This window comes from Lactuca saligna, chromosome 5, assembly GCF_052625555.1.
Source record: "Lactuca saligna cultivar CGN05327 chromosome 5, ASM5262555v1, whole genome shotgun sequence".
Taxonomy (NCBI): Eukaryota; Viridiplantae; Streptophyta; class Magnoliopsida; order Asterales; family Asteraceae; genus Lactuca; species Lactuca saligna.
The window spans coordinates 273,122,860-273,145,426 of NC_136421.1; the positions used below are offsets into that span (position 1 = coordinate 273,122,860).

General features: G+C 35.2%; 2 protein-coding genes across 2 annotated transcripts; one reads left to right on the forward strand and one right to left on the reverse strand.

Annotated features, from left to right (window-relative positions):
- Window positions 1-334: 334 nt before the first annotated feature.
- LOC145047856 (histone-lysine N-methyltransferase, H3 lysine-9 specific SUVH1-like) lies at window positions 335-3,415 on the reverse strand. The gene is made up of 2 exons (XM_078996220.1): window positions 3,238-3,415; window positions 335-2,908 (listed from the first exon to the last, which is right to left on the reverse strand). Exon 2 carries the CDS (start codon window positions 2,716-2,718, stop codon window positions 571-573), a length of 2,148 nt encoding a protein of 715 aa, XP_078852346.1. The 5' UTR covers window positions 2,719-2,908; window positions 3,238-3,415; the 3' UTR covers window positions 335-570.
- A 791-nt stretch (window positions 3,416-4,206) lies between these two features.
- LOC145045564 (putative protein S-acyltransferase 15) lies at window positions 4,207-5,050 on the forward strand. The gene is made up of 3 exons (XM_078993884.1): window positions 4,207-4,464; window positions 4,821-4,913; window positions 5,021-5,050. The coding sequence occupies exons 1-3, from the start codon at window positions 4,243-4,245 to the stop codon at window positions 5,048-5,050; spliced, it is 345 nt and encodes a 114-aa protein (XP_078850010.1). The 5' UTR covers window positions 4,207-4,242.
- Window positions 5,051-22,567: the final 17,517 nt, after the last annotated feature.

Below are 22,567 nucleotides of genomic sequence, written 5' to 3' on the forward strand. Positions count from 1 at the left end.
ATTTTGTAACTTTTTTAAAATTGAAATCCATCCACATGCACATATGACAAAGTATAAACAATTATTACTTTTCAGCACATTAAGTGCAGGGCCAATTGGTGCAAGCTCTCTTCTCCTGTGCCATTTGTGTCCATACTCGATAGTAAATGTGGTCAAACGACCCTACAATTTAATGCGAACTCATAAAAAATGAGGCATCAGTAAATAACCCATTCTTCAGTTAATAAAACCAAAAAACATATCCAAAAACGGCCCCACTCCATTCAGACTTCAGAGGTGGATCTTTACAAATCCCAAGCATTAAAGACAAATCTGATGATTTCAACTCTAGAAATGAAAAAAGAACCATAACTAGTTACCAATCACATTATGTTTCAAATTCAAATAAACCAACCTACAATTACAACACGAAAAACATAAACAACACAAAAACATCCATCCCCCACTAAAACAACTTACTAAACTACACCCAGTAAAAATAAAAAAAAATAAAAAAAGACAACTAACCTTTTACAAGAGAGACAACATTCATATTCATGATTCATCTTCATCTTCACTCCCTCTCCATCACTAGTAAAAAAAGCCTTTGCAGTTCGAAGATCCACACAAACACTTTTTTTTCACAATCCCTTTTTTCTCAACCCGTGGGACCCCATAATTAAACGTTAACTCCTGCAAAGGTCCAATATGCTTAATCGCATATAACCCAACATGTAAATACGACTCCTCTTCATTTTCCCTCATAATCGGTTGCCAATAAACATTAGGCGAACAACTATGGTTCATAAACCGACCCACATTCCCCTTATTTTTCGCACTAACAACCAACGGAAACGGAATCTTAACAGGCTCATCAGTAGGCACAAGCTCCAACGGGTCAAAAACCCGACCCGCATCAAATACATAATTATCATCACTATCAATCCCACTTTCATTAATCACTTCTCCCGCATACTCACAAATAAAAGCTCCAGCCCGTATCGGGTCCCACGACCTAAGTCCCCAACCTTTATTTTTTGTCCTGAAAACCTCTAAACGGAGTTTCAACCCCGTTTGTGACACCCGGTTTCTACAACTTGGAGGACATAAACACGAAGGCCCACATTCATGAACAATTAAGTTATGACTTAATAAAATACCCGTTGATGAATACGGAAGATACCCGTTGTTTTTTTCCACACAAGGGCAAGGAGACGCGGGTTGACATCCGTTTGAGCATCTACAGCTTAAAGATTTTGAAGTTCCGTATGGTTTCGCGTATTTCAAAGAGGGCAGATACGTAAAATACGCGGGGCCCTTTTCGCTATCCACATCGTTAACTAAACAAATGGGTAAATTTTCCGCACCGGAAGTAAGATCGGGCAGGATAACCCCGACTCGGGCAGTCACCCCGTCTCTCCATTGTTGAATTGATTTCCATAACATAAACCCCTCGGGCTGCCCGGAAACCCGAATGAGTTTATACTTGAAAACATTGCAACCGGATTTTCCTTTTTCGATCCAAGATTCGTGGATTTTGTATAACCCATCATAAACATATACTTTTCCAGTTGCACTTGTTCCATCTTTAAGACCTCTAACAACTCTTACTTCATTACCTCTATGTAAGCTTTTTTCTAAAGCAAGATTACCCCTTTCGAGTTTTTGATCCATGAGTAATTTATCGCTTCTTTGAACACCACCTTGACCACTGTAGATTATCACCTCTCCATCGTCTTCTTCATCTTCATATCCTCCTGCTGAAACGATACTTACTGCAATCGGTTCTTCATCACCACTGACTTTAAAACTTAAGTAATCTATCCCTGCCATGATTGGAGCATGTAACCCCACCAAACAGAGCTCCATTCTGAAAAAGAAAACATCACCAATATCGACACCGGGTACGGGTCCGACCCGTCTTTTTGTATTCACCCGGGCACCTTTGTTCATCAAGATTGTACCTGACCGTAAATCTGCCCGTCTTGAAATCCCTGGGATTACCCCTTTTGCATCATCGAGCTGTGTGATTTTTCTCCTTAGTAGATTGTAAACCAAAACCACACGTTGGACTAATTCATGATTACTATCAGCTTGAAGAATTGTATCGATTTCAACAAGGCGAAAAGATTTCAAAATATGATTAACTAATGGGTCGATGTCGACTTCAGAACTAGATACAGCTACTGCTTGTGCTCCTTTCACGGTTTTCCGGATTTTTCGCTTTCTTTTAATGGCATCACCGCTGTCTTCTGTATCGATTGTGAACCCGTTTTCATATCCATCGCTTTGAGTGTATCCTTCATCATATGGGATGACATTCTTGGAGCTTCTTCTTGTTGCTGTTGGTGCTGTTGTTGTCATTGTTGTTGTTGTTGTTGTTGTGCCTTTGGCACCATTGTCAGGAGGTGGTGCTGAGATGGGTGTCCTGAAGGAATTTAGAGGAACTGGAGATGGGATTGCGTAGGATTTACCATTATCAGGTACACTGGATGTTTGTCTCTGATTAGGAGAATCATTTGGAGTTGGAGAAACGAAGGGGAAAAATTGTGCAGCTCCAGGGGGGAATGGACCAGTTGGAGAAACGAATGCAAATGGAGATTGTTGAGTTGAAGATGGACCAGAACCCCCTTGTGATGGGAAAATTGGAACAAGACATCTTAATGGCTTAATGGAGAAAACCTTGTTTTTGTCAATGGGACCAGAAGGAACTGAATCTGAACCTAAACTGTCTTCCATCAATCTCAATCACACAGACGCTCCTTTTTTCAAATTTGGAAATCTCCCAAACAAAACCACAGCTATCAAACCATAGAAAGAGAAGACATTCGAAAAAGACCGAAATTAAACCCTTACACCCACGACGCCACCATTTTTATCCCAAAAAGGTGCAAACTCAGACCACAAATTTCAGTTGCAAACTCTCCTCCTGAAACATGCAAGGAGACATTCAGGTTTAGAGAACGATTAGAATCTAGGTTTTGGTGAGGTAAAGAAATTTAACCTAACGATACATGAAGAAAAAAAAACCCTAGAAAAGGTTAAAACCCTAGACAGGAACTAACAAATTAACATATATAAACGCAAAAGTAAAGATTAGCAACACAATATCTAACATAGCAAGATCTGGAATAAACTGCGAGGAGGTGATCTGTAGTGTTAATACACAAAAGGAAATGGAAAAGAAAACATGGAGACGTTCTTTTTAAACCCAGATTTGAGGTGGAAGACAAGAAGATCTAAGAATCGAGAGATTACCTCCACTATGTTCAGTTGACAGAGAGAGTGTGAGCGAGTGAGTTGGGGGAGAAATGTTTGATGAAGTCTAATCTAAGAAATCAGCCAGCCAGCCAGCGATTTTGCTCCTCTTTGCACTTCAGGGGTGGGGGAGGAGGTGGGCGTACGATATCGAAGTGCCCGTGTAGTGGTAAGAACGGATAATAATTAGATAGATAGGTTTATTCAATATTGTTTATTTATAGAACAAAAATATCAATATACGAGGTTCCTTTATATTTTTTTAGAGAAAATCTTTAAAAAGTTTTAATATTTTGAAAAAAAAAATAATAAAGTTTTAAATTATTTTTTTTAAAACAAAAAGTTTCATTATTTAGTTTTTTTAATAGAAAAAACCAAAAAAAAAAAAAACTAGTTAATTTATTCACTTTAGTTATTTTTGACCGGTTCAGCGGATTATGAGACTAAATTGTTAATATTTTCAAAATAATAGGTATTTTTTATAGATTTCATCAAAATTTATATATAATGTATAAAATATTTTTAAGTGTTAGTGTGTGTGTGTGTGTGTGTATATATATATATATATATAGAGAGAGAGAGAGAGAGTTACGTTCAAATGTTTTTAGCAACTATTGTGTGCATGAATGCACCAATAGGAAATTTGGAAAAAATAAATCATTTAAGGGTATTATAGTAATCTTTGTATAGTTAATTATGTAGATTAACAACAATTCCTTATATCACGCAAGAAGCAAAGATAAATATAGAACATTTGCCCTAAATTGATTTCAATCGGCGCATCTATCTTCCTCCTCAACTACCCGATTACAAAATTTCTTCTTTCATTTCAACATGCAAAGGGAATCTTGACTGGAAACGGAATTCGCGTCACTCACTTTCCTTGGCCTTCGATCGAAAACCCATTCCGACTCAACCCTCTAATCTTCCCCAAAATCAAGCAATCAAGCGAGATGAAAATGGCGAAGATCTGTATCGTTCCCTATTCTAGCAGTTTTGGTACTAATGGAAATGGTCTATTATGGTACGATTTTCGTATTTCTTGATGATTGGTTAGGGTTACAGAGCCCAACAAGTTGGATAAACGCCGTGATATTCACTTCGTTGGCATCGTTCACTCTTTTCTCGTTTTTCGTCTCCGTTCTCACTGATCCTGGTGGTGTCCCATCTGGGTATTTCCCTGATATTGAGGACATTGATGGCTCAGATCAAGAATCAAGAGACGTTGTAAGATTCACATTTTATTCATATCACTTCGAATTTTTCATACATATTTTGATCAGACCCATATTGGTTTTCTCTTTAGAACAACTTATGTTAATTGAATTTGGTGATTATTTGTGTTTAAATTGATCCAACGGGTGATGATCAAGGTTAAAAACTTTGTTCAAGATAACGAGTCATATATGAATACATTGAAATATCCCAATTAGTTTTATTGTTGTAGAATACTTGTTAGAATACTTTCTATCTAATCAAAATCACAAGGAATTCAACCAAATAAATACTTCATATCGATTTCATATTGTTTACACTTAAAATCACTTATATATTTTTCTTGATAAATACGATGCATATTTCAGGAAGCACTTAAAAAAAGATGTGACAAATGTCCTACATACAAGCCTCCAAGAGCACACCATTGTCGAGTTTGCCGAAGGTGTGTCTTAAAAATGGTGGGTATGAAAGATTGAAATCATAATAACATAATCTATGGTTTGACCTAAAAAGTCAAATATTTTTTTTCATCATGTTATCTTCTCATTCTTTAAATTTTGTTTAGGATCATCATTGCACATGGATAAACAATTGAATTAATTTTGTTTGATTTCATATATCAACATAGTAAATGCTTAATATCGTATGCCAATATAGATTGGTGAAAGCTACTCATCTTGTTCTAGAAAATTGTTTAAAAAGGTAAGTAATTTGTTTGTGTATTATTTGGTTCAATTTGTGATTTTGAATTCCAATTTCTACTCTCCCTTTGTTATTGTGTATTTGGAATCTAAAATTATATTAGCAGTAAATACGATTCTTTTTAATGTATTTTAGGTATTCTGTAAGAATATATTCTAGATATTCTGTCAGAATATATTCTGCTAGAATATATAATCTATCATTTTTAATGTATTCTAGGTATTCTATGTATTCTATCAGAATATATAAAGTGATAGTTAATTGCAAGCAACGTGTTTTTAACCATTATTAGTTTTTGTTGTATTTGTGATAGAAATGGCTAGAAGAATGTGTTGAAGACCTAATAAGAATAACTTGAAGAATGAATAAAGTTTGATCATACTCACATTTTAATAATGTTGTTATTTTTTAAAAAATTTATTCATTTTTGTTAATATTCTTTTAAAATATGTATAATTATATTAAAATATATAAGACTTTTAGTTTGTAAGAATATGTATGAATTTGTATTTAAGTTTGGATGTATAAGAATATATTAGAATGTTGTTATTTTTCAACCTCGGATTCAAAGAACTTTGTTATTCTTCAATAATATTCTAATAGAATAAAATTCTGAAAGAGCATCATTCTAAATAAAAAAAATATTCTCACAGAATAAAATCGGTTATGTTTACAAATTATGTTAGAATTAAAATTGAATTAATTAAAAAAATCATATTTTTAAAATTAGGAGAATTAATTATCCATAAATATCCGAAATCTTTTTATAATTGTAGTTAATTGTCCAAAATACTATTTTGCTAAAATTTGTATGATTATATGATACATGTTATCCCATTGTAATATTATACACTCTCAAATCATGTCCACTGATGAATTCCATCCGTTGGTCCAGATTTGTGCATTCTGGCACATAATAGTTAGTAAAAACAAAATAACATAACCATATATATATATATATATATATATATATATATATATATATATATATATATATATCAAATTGCAAATATTAAACATTTTTTAAAATAAAATTTCAAAATTAATACAAACGAATCAAGACAAAAAAATCCAAAGAATTGGGTTGTAATAATTAATTATATGATTTAATTTTAAATAATAATAGTGATGGGAATATGATAACAATAATTTAATAAAAAGGTTTTCAAAGTTATCAACATATGGACCAAGATGTATACCAAACCTTGTAAAATAGACTAAAACTGAAAAAAGTTTCAATTTTGGACAAAATACGTAAAAATCAAAAAGCATGGGGATAGTATTTTAATTCACTTTAAAAGGAAACATATAAATTATGTGGTACAACCCCTATCATCATCAGATAATTAACTTTACTAAGGGTAAGATGATGGTAATTTATTAATGCTACTCCAACAATATGATTGACAGCATAGATATCTACCAAGCCCCATGGATTAATAAAATCCAAAAATTCCCCTAAATAAACATTGACCATGTTTGACCACAAGTCATGTTGACCATGTAGATCACCATAAGTTAAGCAATCACCATTTATCTTACTTCGTGAATCAAAAAACTTACAAAAGTTAAAGACATAAGCAAGAAGCTATGGAATTATCCTAGATGCTTCACATTGCTTCATTTGAATATCTCCTAAGTTGTAGGTCTGCTTCAAGCCTCTCTTTTTCCCTAGTGGGGCTGAAATTTGTAGCTATGGACCTATTACATCAAGAGGACTGCCCATATTTCTTGGTCACTCTAATTCCTTTTTGTTTTTTTTGTTTTTTTGTCAGAATCATATTTCATTACGTTTATAGTCTCTCACCTGTCACTGAATATTGAACAATAAATAATTGAATCCAAAATATATTAAACTTCTTGAAACTAAATTTAAAGAGTTCCAATTAAATAAGGACAATAGATATGCACAATAATAATTAGGACATCCATATTTATAGGAATAATCACAAAATTGACCAAAATGGTTGTTCTCATTTAGTAACATGATCATATTTTCACCATTTTTAAAAGTTGATTAGTAGTTTTACAATGAGATCAATGTATATTGTGAAATTGTTTTTTATTAAATATTCTGACCACAAAAACTATAAAAAGATGACATGTTGTCATCTTCACATGTGTAATATGTAGATTCAATACCAATTTTTTTTTTTTTTGGTTGAACATGTAAGACATAAAAATGAATTTAGGTATTAACCTAACTTCCATTTTATAGAACCATAATAACTTACAAATAGAAAAAATTTGAATCAACTAAATCACAATGTTATACACATAATTATTTACTTATTATATAAGTCAACAAAACATTAAAAAAAATCTATTTTAATAACCACTTAAGAGGATGTAACAATGATATCCACCTATGTGTTTGTTGCGGATCAGAAACAACAAAAATGGTAAAATAAACGAAAATGTACAAAGTTTACAAAAGAAGGGATTTTAATTTCTACCATCATGGTAGAAAATTTGCTGTTTCTTCCTTCTTTATCCTTGTGAATTCCATCACTTTGACATTTATTGAATCTTCACCCTTTTTTGTCAGCAACTGAATCATTAACCATAGTTATTTCAGTTGATTTCATGTAAGTATCTTGACATGAATTAGTTCTCTTAACTGCATAAACACATGATTAAAGGTTTCATTATGAAGTTATATATTAATAAAAGTTATGTTTCTTTATGACATTTTGTCAAACACCTGATGGCTAGTCTTCATTTCACCAGGTGTGAAACCAATTCCATGAACAACATAGAGTAAGAGATTTTAAAAGATGGTTAGTTTACTATAAAATTATGTACATGTTTATGGGTATAATGTTATTGCATTAGAAAGTGAAAAGAAGAAAAAAGAAGCAGAAGTATTACCTCTAGAAGTTATATCTGCAAATTTTTTAAAGAAGTTATTTGAATGTCCTAAGACATCTCAACACACCCTCTTTCCTCTTCTACCTCTTCAATTTCATTCCCCCGTAAAGCTCCCTCATTGTAATAAGGACCCCACGTATCAAAAAGATTTCTGAAACAATATATTGTCGATGAAGACATAGATGATGTGGAAAAAAGGTATTCACATATAGGTCCTCCTCATCGCTAATATCAAGCTCTTCCTCCTTAAAGTCTACATCAGGTGCCTTAGGCTCCACTTCTAATTCCTTTGGTTCAGCCTCCAGCCATCCAACATTTCCCTGATTGGGAATGTACGGGCCTGGGTGAAAGCCTGCCATCGTTTCTGTACGAGAATGTATAAGTATAAGAAAACAGATAGCATGCTAAAAATACTCCTATAATATTTTAATTGTTTAGGTTTGGTTCCTTGATACTTTTGGACACAAAATTGGTAAATCTTAGATTCGTCTCCCACCACAGTCACTCCCAAGCACAAGTTGGTCGTATTTTGAATAAATATAGTTGATCAGGCTATATGTATCCCCAATATGATTACATAACTGCCTGAGTTTAACCACGACGTTCAACTTCTCTAAAGATTCTTAGATGTTTCTTGTTATAACAATATTCCTAATACACAAATGTATGGATTTTATTTTATTATTTTGTTCAGAGTATTTTAGTTCCATTGTATTTATAGTTGCATATCTTGTATGATTAGATATGCTAGTTCACTATAAACAATGCTCTGATACCAATCTATCACACCCTCGAACCGGGACGGCGGAAACGTTCAGGGGCGAGTGACTTCATCTTGTAATATCATAACAAATGTATATAAATGAAACATAGCCACCATCATCATCATACATTCAAGATAACAACATACATGGTTTACAACATTGTGTTTGTTCATAAAAATTACATCCCAAAATAACAAATGTATGATGAAATCAAAATACACATTCATTCAAATCCATAGCTATAAAGAATCGGCTCACTGTGTTCCTGAGAATACAAGTTATTTTGAAAAGCATCAACATAGAATGTTGGTGAGTTCATAAGCATTTTTATATGAAAACTTTGTAATAGTTGAAACCCCAGAAAATCCAATATTTTCTATAGAAATAGTTTGTGAGTCTTGTTTTAAACCATGTATAGTTGCGAGTGTGTTCTTTGTTTTGCCTTGTCTGAAATTGTATAAAGAGTGTTCCAGAAAATCATGTATTTTCTATTTTATGAAAAATTGTGGCCTTAAACCCGAAGGCTGGAGTGATGTGACTAATTACAAAATAGTCGACACAATGTTTGTAGTTTGTAAAAATGAGTGGAGTGTGTATTCAGTGTAAATCTTATAATAACATTGTTATTCTCTATGTGAGTCATTACAACCATACTAATATGACAGAGTGACTGTCTTGACGTTCTTCCGGCATCGGTTCTGAGAAGATATTTGTCACCCTAGACTGGCTTGTCTAGCTGTAGCGAGCAGCTTAGGTGTGGGGTGTCAACCCCATATAAATCTATACACAAACTCCCGCTCTCCCTCCAGGAGACTCTGGTTATTACTACGTGACTTACGGTGTACACTAAGTGGGTACGAGTGAATGAGTGTCTCACAAGAGCCGTAAAGAAATTTACGGAAACATTAGGTTTCATTATTTAACGTTATAAATAATGTTAATAGTGTATATCTTCGACTGCAAATTTATAAGTGGTAAAAAAACCCATTTTTACCATAGGTGTCGAAATAGCACGTTTTTATCATCGATGTCAAAAATAGCACGTTTTTATCAAACTTGTCATAAAAGGGCCCAATTTTTACTAAAATGGTCATATAAGGCCCATTTTCACCAAAATTATCCATAAATACCCAATTAAAATAAAATTGTCATAAGAGGCTCATTTTACTAAAATATTTATAGATGGACCAAGTTTACTAAAAAGTTTCATTTCCGACCCATTTTTACTAAAATGTTCAAAAATGACCCATGATTACTAAAAAGTCCATTTTCGGCCCATTTACACTAAAATTATCAAAAATGGCCCATGTTCACTAAAAAGTCCATTTTCGGCCCATTTATACTAAAATTGTCAAAAATGGCCCATGTTTACTAAAAAGTCAATTTTCAGCCCATTTTTACTAAAATTGTCAATAAAGGCCCAACTTTATCAAAATATTCAAAAATAGCCCATTATTACCTTTATGGTCGAATATAGTCCATTTTTCATGTTTTCATGCCAAAAGTTTGTTTAAACATATTCTTGGACTAAACATTGTGATATTTACCATGCATCAAGTGAAACAAATTTTCTTTTAGAAGCCAGTTTTCATTTTTAACAATATATCAAGTTAACTAAGTCCAACAACTTGAGATTCAACCAAAAATCTCAAGTTCATGGACTCTTAACATGAATTTCACAAAATTTAACACACATATCATAAAACACATGCACATGAAAACAATTATACAAAGATTTACATAAGACTTTGACTTGTATCCCCCCCCCCCTCCAAGAAGGTAAAACTCAAAAACAAGGGGTATAAAGCTCGCCTTTGGGACTTTTTCGATTTAAAGAGGAAAGTGAAGGAGGTTTTCGCCATAGAGTGCTTCCTTGGGAAGATTTTTGAAGTTGAGGGTCTCTAGAGAAGCATATGTACGATAATAGAGTAGTTTGAGGGATAATATTAGTATAAGATGGAATAAAACAACTTGAGTGTGAATATAAACTTACCAAGTTAATGATCTTTGAAGAGGAACTCTGGAACACACACCCACTTCACACGATTTTTGAAGAGAGAAAGAGAGAGCTTTTCTTCTTTGAGTTTTAGAGAGAGGATGAGGAAAATGTGGGTGAGTTTGAAATGAGAAGTGGAGAGGGGTTAGGGGGTGTTCGGCCGATGAGGGGGAGGGGAGGGAAGGATCATAGGGTTTGACTTCTAGTATTTGTGATGTGAGATTTGCCTAGTTGTATAGGGTGTAATGCTTGGTTATCTACCATGTAATATTGAGTTGGCATCATCTTGTCCCATGCAATCTTTTCCCTTTTTTTAAATACCGATCGACCCTAAGGAGGGAAAAAGATTCTTAGGCTTGAAGGCAATTTCGAGAATACATAGACCCAATAAAATTTTTTGACCCATTAAGGCCCATATATGGGTTTTTGGTCCAAAAAGATTAAGTGAAAGAGTTTTCGGCTCAAAATTATTCCTAATGGAGGTATTTGGCCCATTAAGCTTTTAAATAATTCTTCACGATCCAATAAGGCCCAATAAGGTTCTTACGACCCAAAACTATGTCAAATAAGATCTTTTGGCCCAACTATGGCCTAAATATTGTTTTAGGCCCAAAAGGACCAAGTTGAGAGGTTATCGGCCCATTAGGCCCAATCAGAGAGTCTTGGACCAAATAAGGGCTTGGGCCGAGAAGGCTTGGGTTAAGGCTTTGCAAGTGGACTTAGCTTATTGGGCTATAAAATGAAGTTTCGACTTGAATCAAAAATTTTGGATGTACAACTGATATAGTATTGAAGTTTGATTTATACCAAATGTAGGGTCACAAGTTTGCACAAAGAACTTATCTCGTACAAGATAGAAACCTCAACCCTAATCCGCTAGTTGTGACATCATCCCCCTATTAGAGGGAATTTCATCCCGAAATTCTTTAGAGAGTAATCCTTAAGAGTTAGAGAAGAGATGGGGGTATTTCTTCATCATCTAATCCTCGAGTTCCTATGTGAACTCAGGTCCCTGTTTTGCACTCCATCGAACCTTTACAATAGGAATGCGGCTTTGTTTAGTACGTTTCACTTCTCTGTCCATGATTTCAACTGATTCTTCAATGAACAGGAGATTCTCGTTCACCTCAATCTCGTCGAGTGGAACAATGAGGGTTTCATACGATAGGTTTTTCTTCAGGTTTGACACATGGAATACAGGGTGTACGTTTCTGAGCTCCGATGGTAGTTGCAGCTTGTAGGCCACCAGACCAATCCTAGCAAGGATCTCGAATGGTCCGACGTATCGTGGATTTAACTTTCCCCGCCTTCCGAGCCATACCATACTTTTCTAAGGAGAGAATTTTAGCAGCACGTGGTCTCCCACTTGGAACTCCAACGTCTTTTGTCTTTTGTCTGCGTAGCTCTTTTGTCGGTCTCGAGATGCTTGGAGCCGTGTCCTGATCTGGACGATTTTCTCAGTTGTTTCCCAGATGATTTCAGGTCCTGTGAGAGTGCTATTTGGTACCAGCCCTCTTGCTAATTGTGTGTCTCCTACTTCCGCCCAGTAAAGAAGTGATATGCATTTCCATCCATATAAGGCCTCGAAGGGAGCGATCTTAATGCTTGTGTGGTAGCTGTTGTTGTATGAGAATTCAATTAATGGAAGGTGGGTATCCTATGCCTTGCCAAAATCTATCACGCAAGCTTGGAGCATATGGACTAGTGTTTATATGGTTCGCTCACTTTGGCCGTCAGTCTGGGGGTGGTAGGCAGTACTCATATCCAACTGGGTTCCCAACGTTTCTGGAGCGACTGCCAATATCGAGAGGTGACTCTACTATCCCGATAAGATATAATAGATATTGGTACTCCATGTAGTCCCACCACCTCCTTTATGTAGGTTCGCGTCAATCTTTCCATCTTATACGTTTCCTTTATTGGCAGGAAATGGGTGGATTTGGTCAAGCGATCAACAATTACCTAGATTGCATCCAATTTGTCTGTCATCTTAGGTAATTTGGTTATGAAATCCATTGTAATCCTCTCCCATTTCCACTCGGGTATGACTGGTTGTTGTAGTAGACCCGAGGGCTTTTGATATTCCACCTTAACTTTGGCACAAGTGAGGCATTTTCCCATGTAAGTTGCAATCTCCGCTTTCATATTAGGCCACTAATAGCGTTGTTTTAAATCCAGGTACATCTTATCTGAGCCAGGATGGACGGAATATCTTTTTTTGTGCGCCTCATTCATAACCACGTCCCGGAATCCACTGAACTTCGGCGTCTATATGCGGTCCATAAGATAATAGGCTCCGTCCTCTTTGATGGTTAAGTTCTTTTCCATCCCACGTAATGCTTCATTTGCTACGTTTTCGAGTTTCAAGGCTTCTTGCTGAGCCTCCTTAATTTGTAAAGACAATTGGGAATGGAGGGTTATCGATAGTGTTCGCACTCGGCGACCTGAGTACTCCTTCCGGCTTAAGGCATCAGCTACCACGTTAGCTTTTCCCCAGATGGTACCTGATTTCACATTCGTAGTCATTGAGCAGCTTGACCCATCTTCGCTGCCTCATGTTCAATTCTTTTTGATTTAGAATGTGTTGGAGGCTTTTATGGCATGTGTAAATTGTGCACTTTGTCCCATAGAGATAGTGCCTCTAAAATTTCAAAGCAAAGACCACCGCTCCTAGCTCGAGATCATGGGTAGTATAATTTACCTCGTGGTTTTTCAGTTGCATAGACGCGTAAGCAATCAACTTCCCACGATTCATTAGTACACAACCCAAACCTTGGTTGGAAGCATCGCAATATACTACAAAATCCTCCGTTCCCTCCGGAAGTGATAAGACCGGAGCACTGCAGAGGGCCTGCTTTAAGGTTTGAAAGGATGTATCTTGCTTCTTTTCCCAAGTGATAGGTATCCCCTTTAGAGTTAGAGTGGTGAGAGTTTTGGCGATTTTTGAGAAGTTTTAAATGAACCTCTGGTAATATCCAGCGAGGCCCAAAAATTGTCTTAACTCAGTGGGTATTTTTGAAGTTGCCTAGCCCTCAATGGCCTTAACCTAAGATGGATCCACATAAATTCCCACTTTACTAACCATGTATCCCAGAAAATCCACCTTACGTATCCAGAATTCGCACTTGGAGAATTTTTCATATACCTTTTCCGCCCCAGAGTTCTCAAGAACCGCCTTAGATGTTTGTTGTGTTCCTCTTTACTTCGAGAATAAACGAGTATATTATTGATGAAGATAATTACAAAGTGGTCTAGGAACGGTTGGCAGAATCGATTCATTAGGTCCATAAACGTTGTGGGTGCATTCTTTAGACCGAAGGGCATTACCACGAACTTGAAATGTTTGTAGCTGGTTCAGAAAGTTGTCTTGGGTACATCTTCTTCTCAGACCCGTAGAAGGTGATATCCGAAACTTAGATCTATCTTGGAAAAGTAACTGGCTCCTTGAAGCTGGTCAAATAGATCATCAATCCAGAGGAAGAGGGTATCGATTTTTTACTGTGATTTTGTTGAGTTCCGTGTAGTCGATACACATGCAGAAGGAACCATCTTTCTTTTTGACAAATAGAACCCGAGCTCCCTAAGTAGAGAAGCTCGGTCTTATGAATCCTATGTCTAGCAGCTCGCTCAATTGACTAGATAGCTCCTGCATAACAATGACATTTTCCTGAATTGGAGGAATTAACCCCCAAATAAAGCGTTCGATTTTCTTGCTTTAAGAGGTTATCATCCCTGGGCATAAGAGTGCCAGCTCACTGATCCTAGTGATATAGGCTTCAACATCGTAGTTTTGCACAGTAAAATTCCAGAGTTCTTGTTCAAGCTTTTGTACATCCCCAAGAGGACAGTATTTAGCCAACATGATTGTCTTGAGATCCTCCCAAGACATAGCATTTGCAACTGGATGAGTTAAGGCCTTGACATGGCCATTCCACCATGATAAAGCTCGATCAGCAAACGTACATGCTGCAAACCTCACCTTGTTTTCTTCCGGACAATCACAAATTTCAAAGATAGATTCAGTCTTCTCAAACCAGTGTGTTAAAGCTATCACTCCACCGGTTCCGTTGAAAGTTCTGGGTTTCGCATTGGTATAATCTTTATAGGTGCGTGTTCTTGTACGTCCTTGATTGACTCCATGATTAGAACTTCCCGTTCCCTGAACATTGCCACCCTCGTTGTTACCGTTGTGGATGTGAGTCAATGTTGCAGTAACTGCAACTGATACTGCTGCCTGGAATGCAACAGAGTTTATCTCCGGTGGAGGCGGCGGTGGTGTCGGTGGTGTCGGTGTTGTCGTGTTGTTGTTTCTGCAAACGTACCTTTGAGGCATCTTCTGTCATGGAACAGAAGGATGATGAGTACATAATAGTTTTGTTTTATTCCGGATTCCATTATAGTCTACCGGTTGCATTGATTTGATTTGTGCTTATAAGTGAAATCATACAATGTCAAGAAATAATGAGAATAGAAAACATAGCAGATAACAACATCATAAATAAAACACAAACTTGTTTCATTACTGATAAAAGTTTAGTATATTTCATGCGGAAATTTGGCCTTTATAAGGCCTACAGTACATCAGGATAAAAGTCAAACAACATAACAACCCTGTCGAGTAGTGTAATCACTTAATTGAAGGGGTAGCCCTACATACACAAGGTAAAAGGAAAAGGAGATCACTTCATGGCCCAAGTTTATTAAAAAGTTTCATTTTCAGACCATTTTTACTAAAATGTTCAAAAATGACCCATGATTACAAAAAAGTCCATTTTTGGCCCATTTATACTAAAATTGTCAAAAATGGCCCATGTTTACTAAAAAGTCCATTTTCGGTCCATTTATACTAAAATTGTCAAAAATTGCCCATGTTTAATAAAAAGTCCATTTTCAGCCCATTTTTACTAAAATTGTCAATAAAGGCCCAAGTTTATCAAAATGTTCAAAAATGGCCTATTCTTACCTTTATGGCCGAAAATAGTCCATTTTTCATGTTTTCATGCCAAAAGTTTGTTTAAACGTATTCTTGGACTAATCCTTGTAGTATTTACCATGCGTCAAGTGAAGCAAATTTTCTTTTAGAAGCTAGTTTTCATTTTTAACTATATATCAAGTTAACTCAGTCCAACAACTTGAGATTCAACCAAAAACCTCAAGTTCATGGACTCTTAGCATGAATTTCACAATATTTAACACACATATCATACAACACATGCACATACAAGCAAATATACAAAGATTTACACAAGACTTTGACTTGCATCCCCCCTTAAGAAGCAAAACTCGAAAACAAGGGGTATAAAGCTCGCCTTGGGGACTTTTTCGGTTTGAAGAGGAAAGTGTAGGAGGTTTTCGGCTTAGAGTGCTTCCTTAGGAAGATTTTCGAAGTTGAGGCGTTCTAGAGAAGCATATGCACGAAAATATAGTAGTTTGAGGGATAATCTTAGTATAAGATGGAATAAAACAACTTGAGTGTGATTATAAACTTACAAAGTTAATGATCTTTGAAGAGGAACTCTTGAACACATACCCACTTCACACGATTTTTTAAAAGAGAAAGAGAGAGTTTTTCTTCTTTGAGTTTTAGAAAGAGGATGAGGTAAATGTGGGTGAGTTTGAAACGAGAAGTGAAGAGGGGTTAAGTGGGATTTTCAGCCGATAGGGGGGGGGGACGGGAGGGAAGGATCATAGGGTTTGACTTCTAGCATTTGTGATATGAGATTTACCTAGTTGTATGGGGTGTAATGAATGGTTATCTACCATGAAATATTAAGGTGGCATCATCTTGTCCCATGCAATCTTTTCCTTTTTTTCTGTTTTAAAATACCGATCGGCCCTAAGGAGGTAAAAATATTCTTGAGCTTGAAGTCAATTTCGAGAATACATGGGCCAATAAGAATTTTTGACCTATTAAGGCCCATATATGGGTTTTTGGCCCAAAAGATTAAGGGCCCGTTTGTTTACCTCTTAATTGCAGAACTAAGAGGCAATGTCTTAAAAATTCAGATTCGGATCGTTTGTTTGCATCTTACCTCTTAAAATTATAAGTGCCTCTTATTTTTTCAGAACAAGGTCTAAAAAAGAAAGACGCGTACCTATTTTGCCCTAGATAATGATCAACTAGTTTTCTTCCGTCTTTTCTTCCCTTTACATTTGTTCCATTGCGTCTGGTTCTCTTCACCGGCAAGGATCCGATGAGGCCTCCACCCTTCCCAGTCGACAACGTTGCACCCTACAATGCCGCCGCCACACATCCTCCCGGCTCCAATGTGTTTTCAGAATCTGCCAATCAGGTATGTTTTTCTTCTTCTAAAAAATCAATTTCTTTGCTATTCTTCTGTTTCTTCCTTTTTCTGAAAATCGATTTCCTTGCCGTTCTTTTGTTTTTTCCTTCTTTGCCCCCATACTTGAAAATCAAATATCAAAATCAGCTTAATGTTATTTGTTCTTGATTTGTTCAAAAATCGAAATCAAAAATAGATTTCCTTGCTATGAGTTCCTGATTTGTTCAATGTTGATTTGATATGCTCGATTTTGATGTTTTATGAACGAATCTGATTGTGTTCAATGGATATGATGAAATGTTGATGTTGAATTTTTGATGTTATGTTTGATTTTTTATACTCAATTTTTTTATGTTTGATGTTTTAATGTTCAATTATTATGCTAAAATGTTGTTGTCGAAATCATATTTGTGTTTTATGTTGTAGTGAAATCAGATATGTTGCTATTATTATGAAATATGCATTAGTTTTTTTTTTGAATTGTGCATTTTTTTGTTGATGTAGTTGTTGAAAATGTGCATTTGCAATGCATAACTTGTTGCTAAAAATGTGTATTTGCAATGCATAACTTGTTGCTAAAACATGCATTTTTTGTTGAATTGATCAAATAAATGGGAGAAACGAAGGATAGAATTGGTTGGAAGGTTGAAGGTGTAGATAAAACGTTTCTAGAAGCTTGTTTACGTGAAGTTATGGTCAATGGACGGGAAGGGAGTAGTTTGAAAGCACTATCTTGGAGGAATGTAGCTAAAACACTAAAAATTGAACATAACTTTATTGCCGACCAAATACAAATGAAGAACCGCTATGACTGCCTAAAGTAAAAATTTGGTGCTTTTTTGAAGTTAAAAAACAAAACCAACAATGTGTACAATTCAACAACCAACACCTTCAATCTTTCCAAAGAAGAATGGGAACTAGAATCAAAGGTATTTTGTTAATTTATAAAAAATAGATTATCATGTTTAAATAATAAAATATTTTTTCCAAACAGTCAAACAAACATGTGGATTCTTTGAGACGCACGTCACTACCGTACCCGACCTTTGCACACAATTGTTTGAAGGTGTGACTGTGACAGACATTCATAGTTGGGGACCAACGTTTACCCTTCCCCTCCTACTCAAGAGTCAAGCCACTATAGTTTGCATGACTTTGATGACATCGATTGCACTCAAAAAGAAACTGTAGGTCTCAGTGATGAGTCATCCTGTCAATAAAATAAAATAAAAAAAGACTACATATACAGAAAAGAGTCAAAATAAAAGTAAAGATAAGGGTAAAAATGCATCGAATTCAAGATTGCTTGAAATCAGGGAAGATATTGCCACAGTTGCTAAAATATTTGTGGAAAAGCATGCTTCTTCAAATTTGGGTGTGTGTATGGAAAAGTTGGAGAAGTTAGAATGGGGAATATTTGATCGAAGATACACTACTTTTATTGCTCTTTTTGGTGAAGGTGCGGATAACAGGCACGCGTGGTAAACCATTGATCCAACTATTTGTGAGAATTGGGTCAAGACTGTTGGAACACATTATGGAATGTTTCGCTAAGTAGATGTTTTGATGGTTTTTTTGGATAACTAGATGTTTGGTTTGAACAAGATGTTTTTTTTAGATTACTTGATGTTCGGTTTGAACTAGATGGTTTTTTTGGATTACTTGATCTTTGGTTTGAACTAGATTTTTATATGACAAGAATGACTTTATGTTTTGGATTACTTGATGTTTTGTATTACTAGATTTTTGTATGACATGAATGACTTGATATTTTGGGTTACTAGATTTTTATATGACATGAATGACTTTATGTTTTGGATGTATTTTTATGTTATATGTTTTTAATATAAGTGTTATGTATTTTCAAAATAACAGACTGCTTATGGATTCGGATGAAGAAATCGCATTTTTCATTTTACTACGTTGCTATTGGTTGAATCTAAAATCTAATAGAATTGGAAGGGCTATTGATAATGATTCGGAAATGAGCGGCCATCAACATACACAAGAATTGTTACATCAAACTTCTACACAATTTCATGAGCTGATACGTCTTTCACATAAAGCGTATGTACTTTTATGCAATCATTTTAGACGAAACAATTGGTTGCAAAGTATTAGGCATATAAGCGTTGAAGAAACGATAGCTATGTTCTTGATAACTATAGCACATAATAAACAGTTCAGGATTATCGAACGAAGGTTTCAACGCTTCACACAATGAGTTCATAGATGCTTTCATGAGGTGCTAAATGCAATGATGTTTTTGCAAAAGAAGTTATAGTGCCAACGAATTCTAATGCAACCGTGAATTCCTCAGAGAGTCATCATAGGCTAAAATAAATCTTTCATGCAGCAATATGTGGTTTAGATGGAACTCTTGTACAGGCAATCGTGTCTGTTGATCAACAATCTCGCTACATGGGAAGAGGAAAAGGTGAATACTTTCAAAATGTTTTCGGAATTTGTGATTTTGATATGATATTCACATTCATATGGTCCGGTTGGGGAGGGTATAACACATGATTCACGAGTTTTAAAAGAAGTTGCATGTAACCTAAATTCAAGCTTTCCGTTCCCTCCTCCAGGTTTGTAATTCTTTTTAAATTTATTCTAAATTACAATTTTAAATTTCTATGTATAATACTTCCTTCACTCATGTGTATTGATAAATATTACCTTTACGATGCTGCATATATCAACACTCGTGGATTTATGACTCTTTACCGTAACATGAGGTATTGGTTAGCCGATTATCGACAACGACGTGTGTTAACTAAGGAAGAAAAATTCAATCATGTACATGTAACTCATAAATGTTATTGAACGTGCTTACAGTGTTTTTTGAAGGCGGGATTCCCAATCCTAAAGCGAATGGCTCCTTTTCCTTTTCCAGTGCAAAGAGATATAGTCGTTGCTTGTTTTGCAGTCCACAATTTCATAAGGAAATGCGATATTCATGATGAGTTATTTATGGCGTTCGAGAATAATACTCAAGCACAAGGGGGAGAGAATGATGGCCAAAATGTACACGATATGGAATGGGGTTCACAAGGCAATGAATACATGGATAATTTGCGTGACGAGATTGCAAATCAAATGGGGTCAAATTAAATTTGTAGGATTTTATTTGGATTTTAGTATGATTTTGTGGATTTAAAAATATTTATGTTTGATTTGCATTTGTGTTTAATTTTGATTTATGCTAAATTTCGATTTTATATGGTGTTTATATATTTTTTTAATACATATTTAAGAAATTTATTAGGTTATTTTCTAAACAAACAGTTCAATTCAATAAAAAATAAAACAGAAGGGTAAAATGGTAATTTTAATAATTCAGCACAACAATTCAGAGGTCCCAACCTAACAGCATGTTAAACATTCAACTCTTAAAGTTTCAGACCCTCTTAGAAATTCATATCCTACCAAACAACCCCTAAGTGAAAGAGTTTTTGGCCTAAAATTATTCCTAATGGAGGTATTTGGCCCATCAAGCTTTTAATTAATTCTTCACGGCCCAATAAGGGTCTTACAGCCCAACACTATGTTAAATAAGGATTTTCAGCCCAACTATGGCCCAAATATTGTTTTCGGCCCAAAAGGACCAAGGTGAGAGGTTATCAGCCCATTAGGCCTAATAAGAGAGTCTTGGCCCAAATAAGGGGTTGGGTCGAGAAGGCTTGGGCTAAGGCCTTGCGAGTGGACTTAGCTTATTGGGTTAAGTTTTTGGTCTATACGAGGAAGTTTCGACTTGAATCAAATTTTTTGGGTGTATAATTGATATAGTATTGAAGTTTGACTTATACTAGATGTATGGTTACAAGTTTGCACAAAGAAATTATCTCGTACAAGATAGAAATCTCAACCCTAATTCGCTAGTTGTGACATCCATATCTTGGCATCCTTCATTATAATGTACTTCTCAATTCTAAATTTCCATTCTGGAAAACCATCATCAGACAAAAGTCGAGGAATACGAGTGGTAGTCCCTATAATAGAGTCCAATTCTTGATGCATTGAATTGTTGTACTGAGACTCCATTTTAAATTAGCATATCTGAGAACGTCCAAAAATCAAAGTTTGACCGAAAACTAGGAAAGTCAACAGATGAGTTGACCGAAAACTCCAAGAATTGTTGACCGATAACAGACGATTTCAGCCTAGAACCAAAACCGAAAAGTGTTTATTTCTTGAATAGATTTCGGTCTAAGCATTGACTGAAAACTCAAACTTTGACCAGATAACCACCAAAAACCCTTTAGGATGTTGCCACCGAAAACCTTGATTTGTTATTAAAAAGATATTGAAATCCCTTAGATTTTGTGATTTAAATGATAATAATCCAAATCTAATCCCGATAAATCAGAAGAATATGCCCAAAATTCACGGTGAACACGAGAACACTCAATAACAGTTCCACTTAGAAAAGAAAAGATTTATCAATTTAACCAAACATTTCGATTAAATAAAAAATCCAAAACAGAAAAATATCGATCCCAAGGTCCTTTAATCGATTAATATCCTTTAATGCTCTGATACCAATTGTAAGCCCAAAACTATGGATCTTATACGATATCAATTAATCTATTTAGTGAATGCGTAATGTAAACCAAATAGCGATTCAAGAACACACGAAAATAGCTTCAAATGCATACGATATATTGATTTATCGTCCGGTACATATGAACTCTCTCTTAACAGTCGGAAATACAATGAATGGAACCACTACTTACTATATGGTTGAACACAAATATATATATACCAAGCACAAAACATTAAGGACCCAAGCCTAAAGCTGGCCGATATCACCATTGAGATTTCTATCCCCATAACCGAGAACATCAATAGTCCACTAAAAATATGTGATTCTAAGCCTTAATACAATAATAGCTTTATAAGCCCAACATAAATCACTTAAATATGACCCAACAATAATGATTCAAAGTTGTTATACTGATTGAACTACTTACATGAGAGGTGTATGGTCACGTTGGGCTTGGGTATTGGATTTCAGAAAAGCTATATGCTGAAATGGGCATGCCTCCCAACTGTCCTGCCTGACTGATCCTTACTTGATAGATCATGACGTAGATCTTGCATTAATGATAAATCTATACTAATAATTACTTGCAATAAATAATAGACTAAAGTCTATTGATAATAATACTTGGTTTCGTCAAAGGAGAAGATGATTGATAGAAGCGAAACACTGCTCGAATTTCGAGTCATCACTTTAACAGGTGAGTGCATAGTCCCTTTTATAAACATGATTTTAATACAAGTATTAAATATATGTTTATGTGTGAAATATTTTATATTGGCTGAAATACTTGTTAAGAGCATATCTAACGATACATGGTGATTTAGGAAACAGAGTAAACCTAAATTAATTAAGAGGAATATTGGGTAGTATCTTCTTATGAGTACGAGTGAGATATACACAGAGGGTAGAACTTTAAAATTTGTCATTAATCCGAGAGCATGGATTAGAC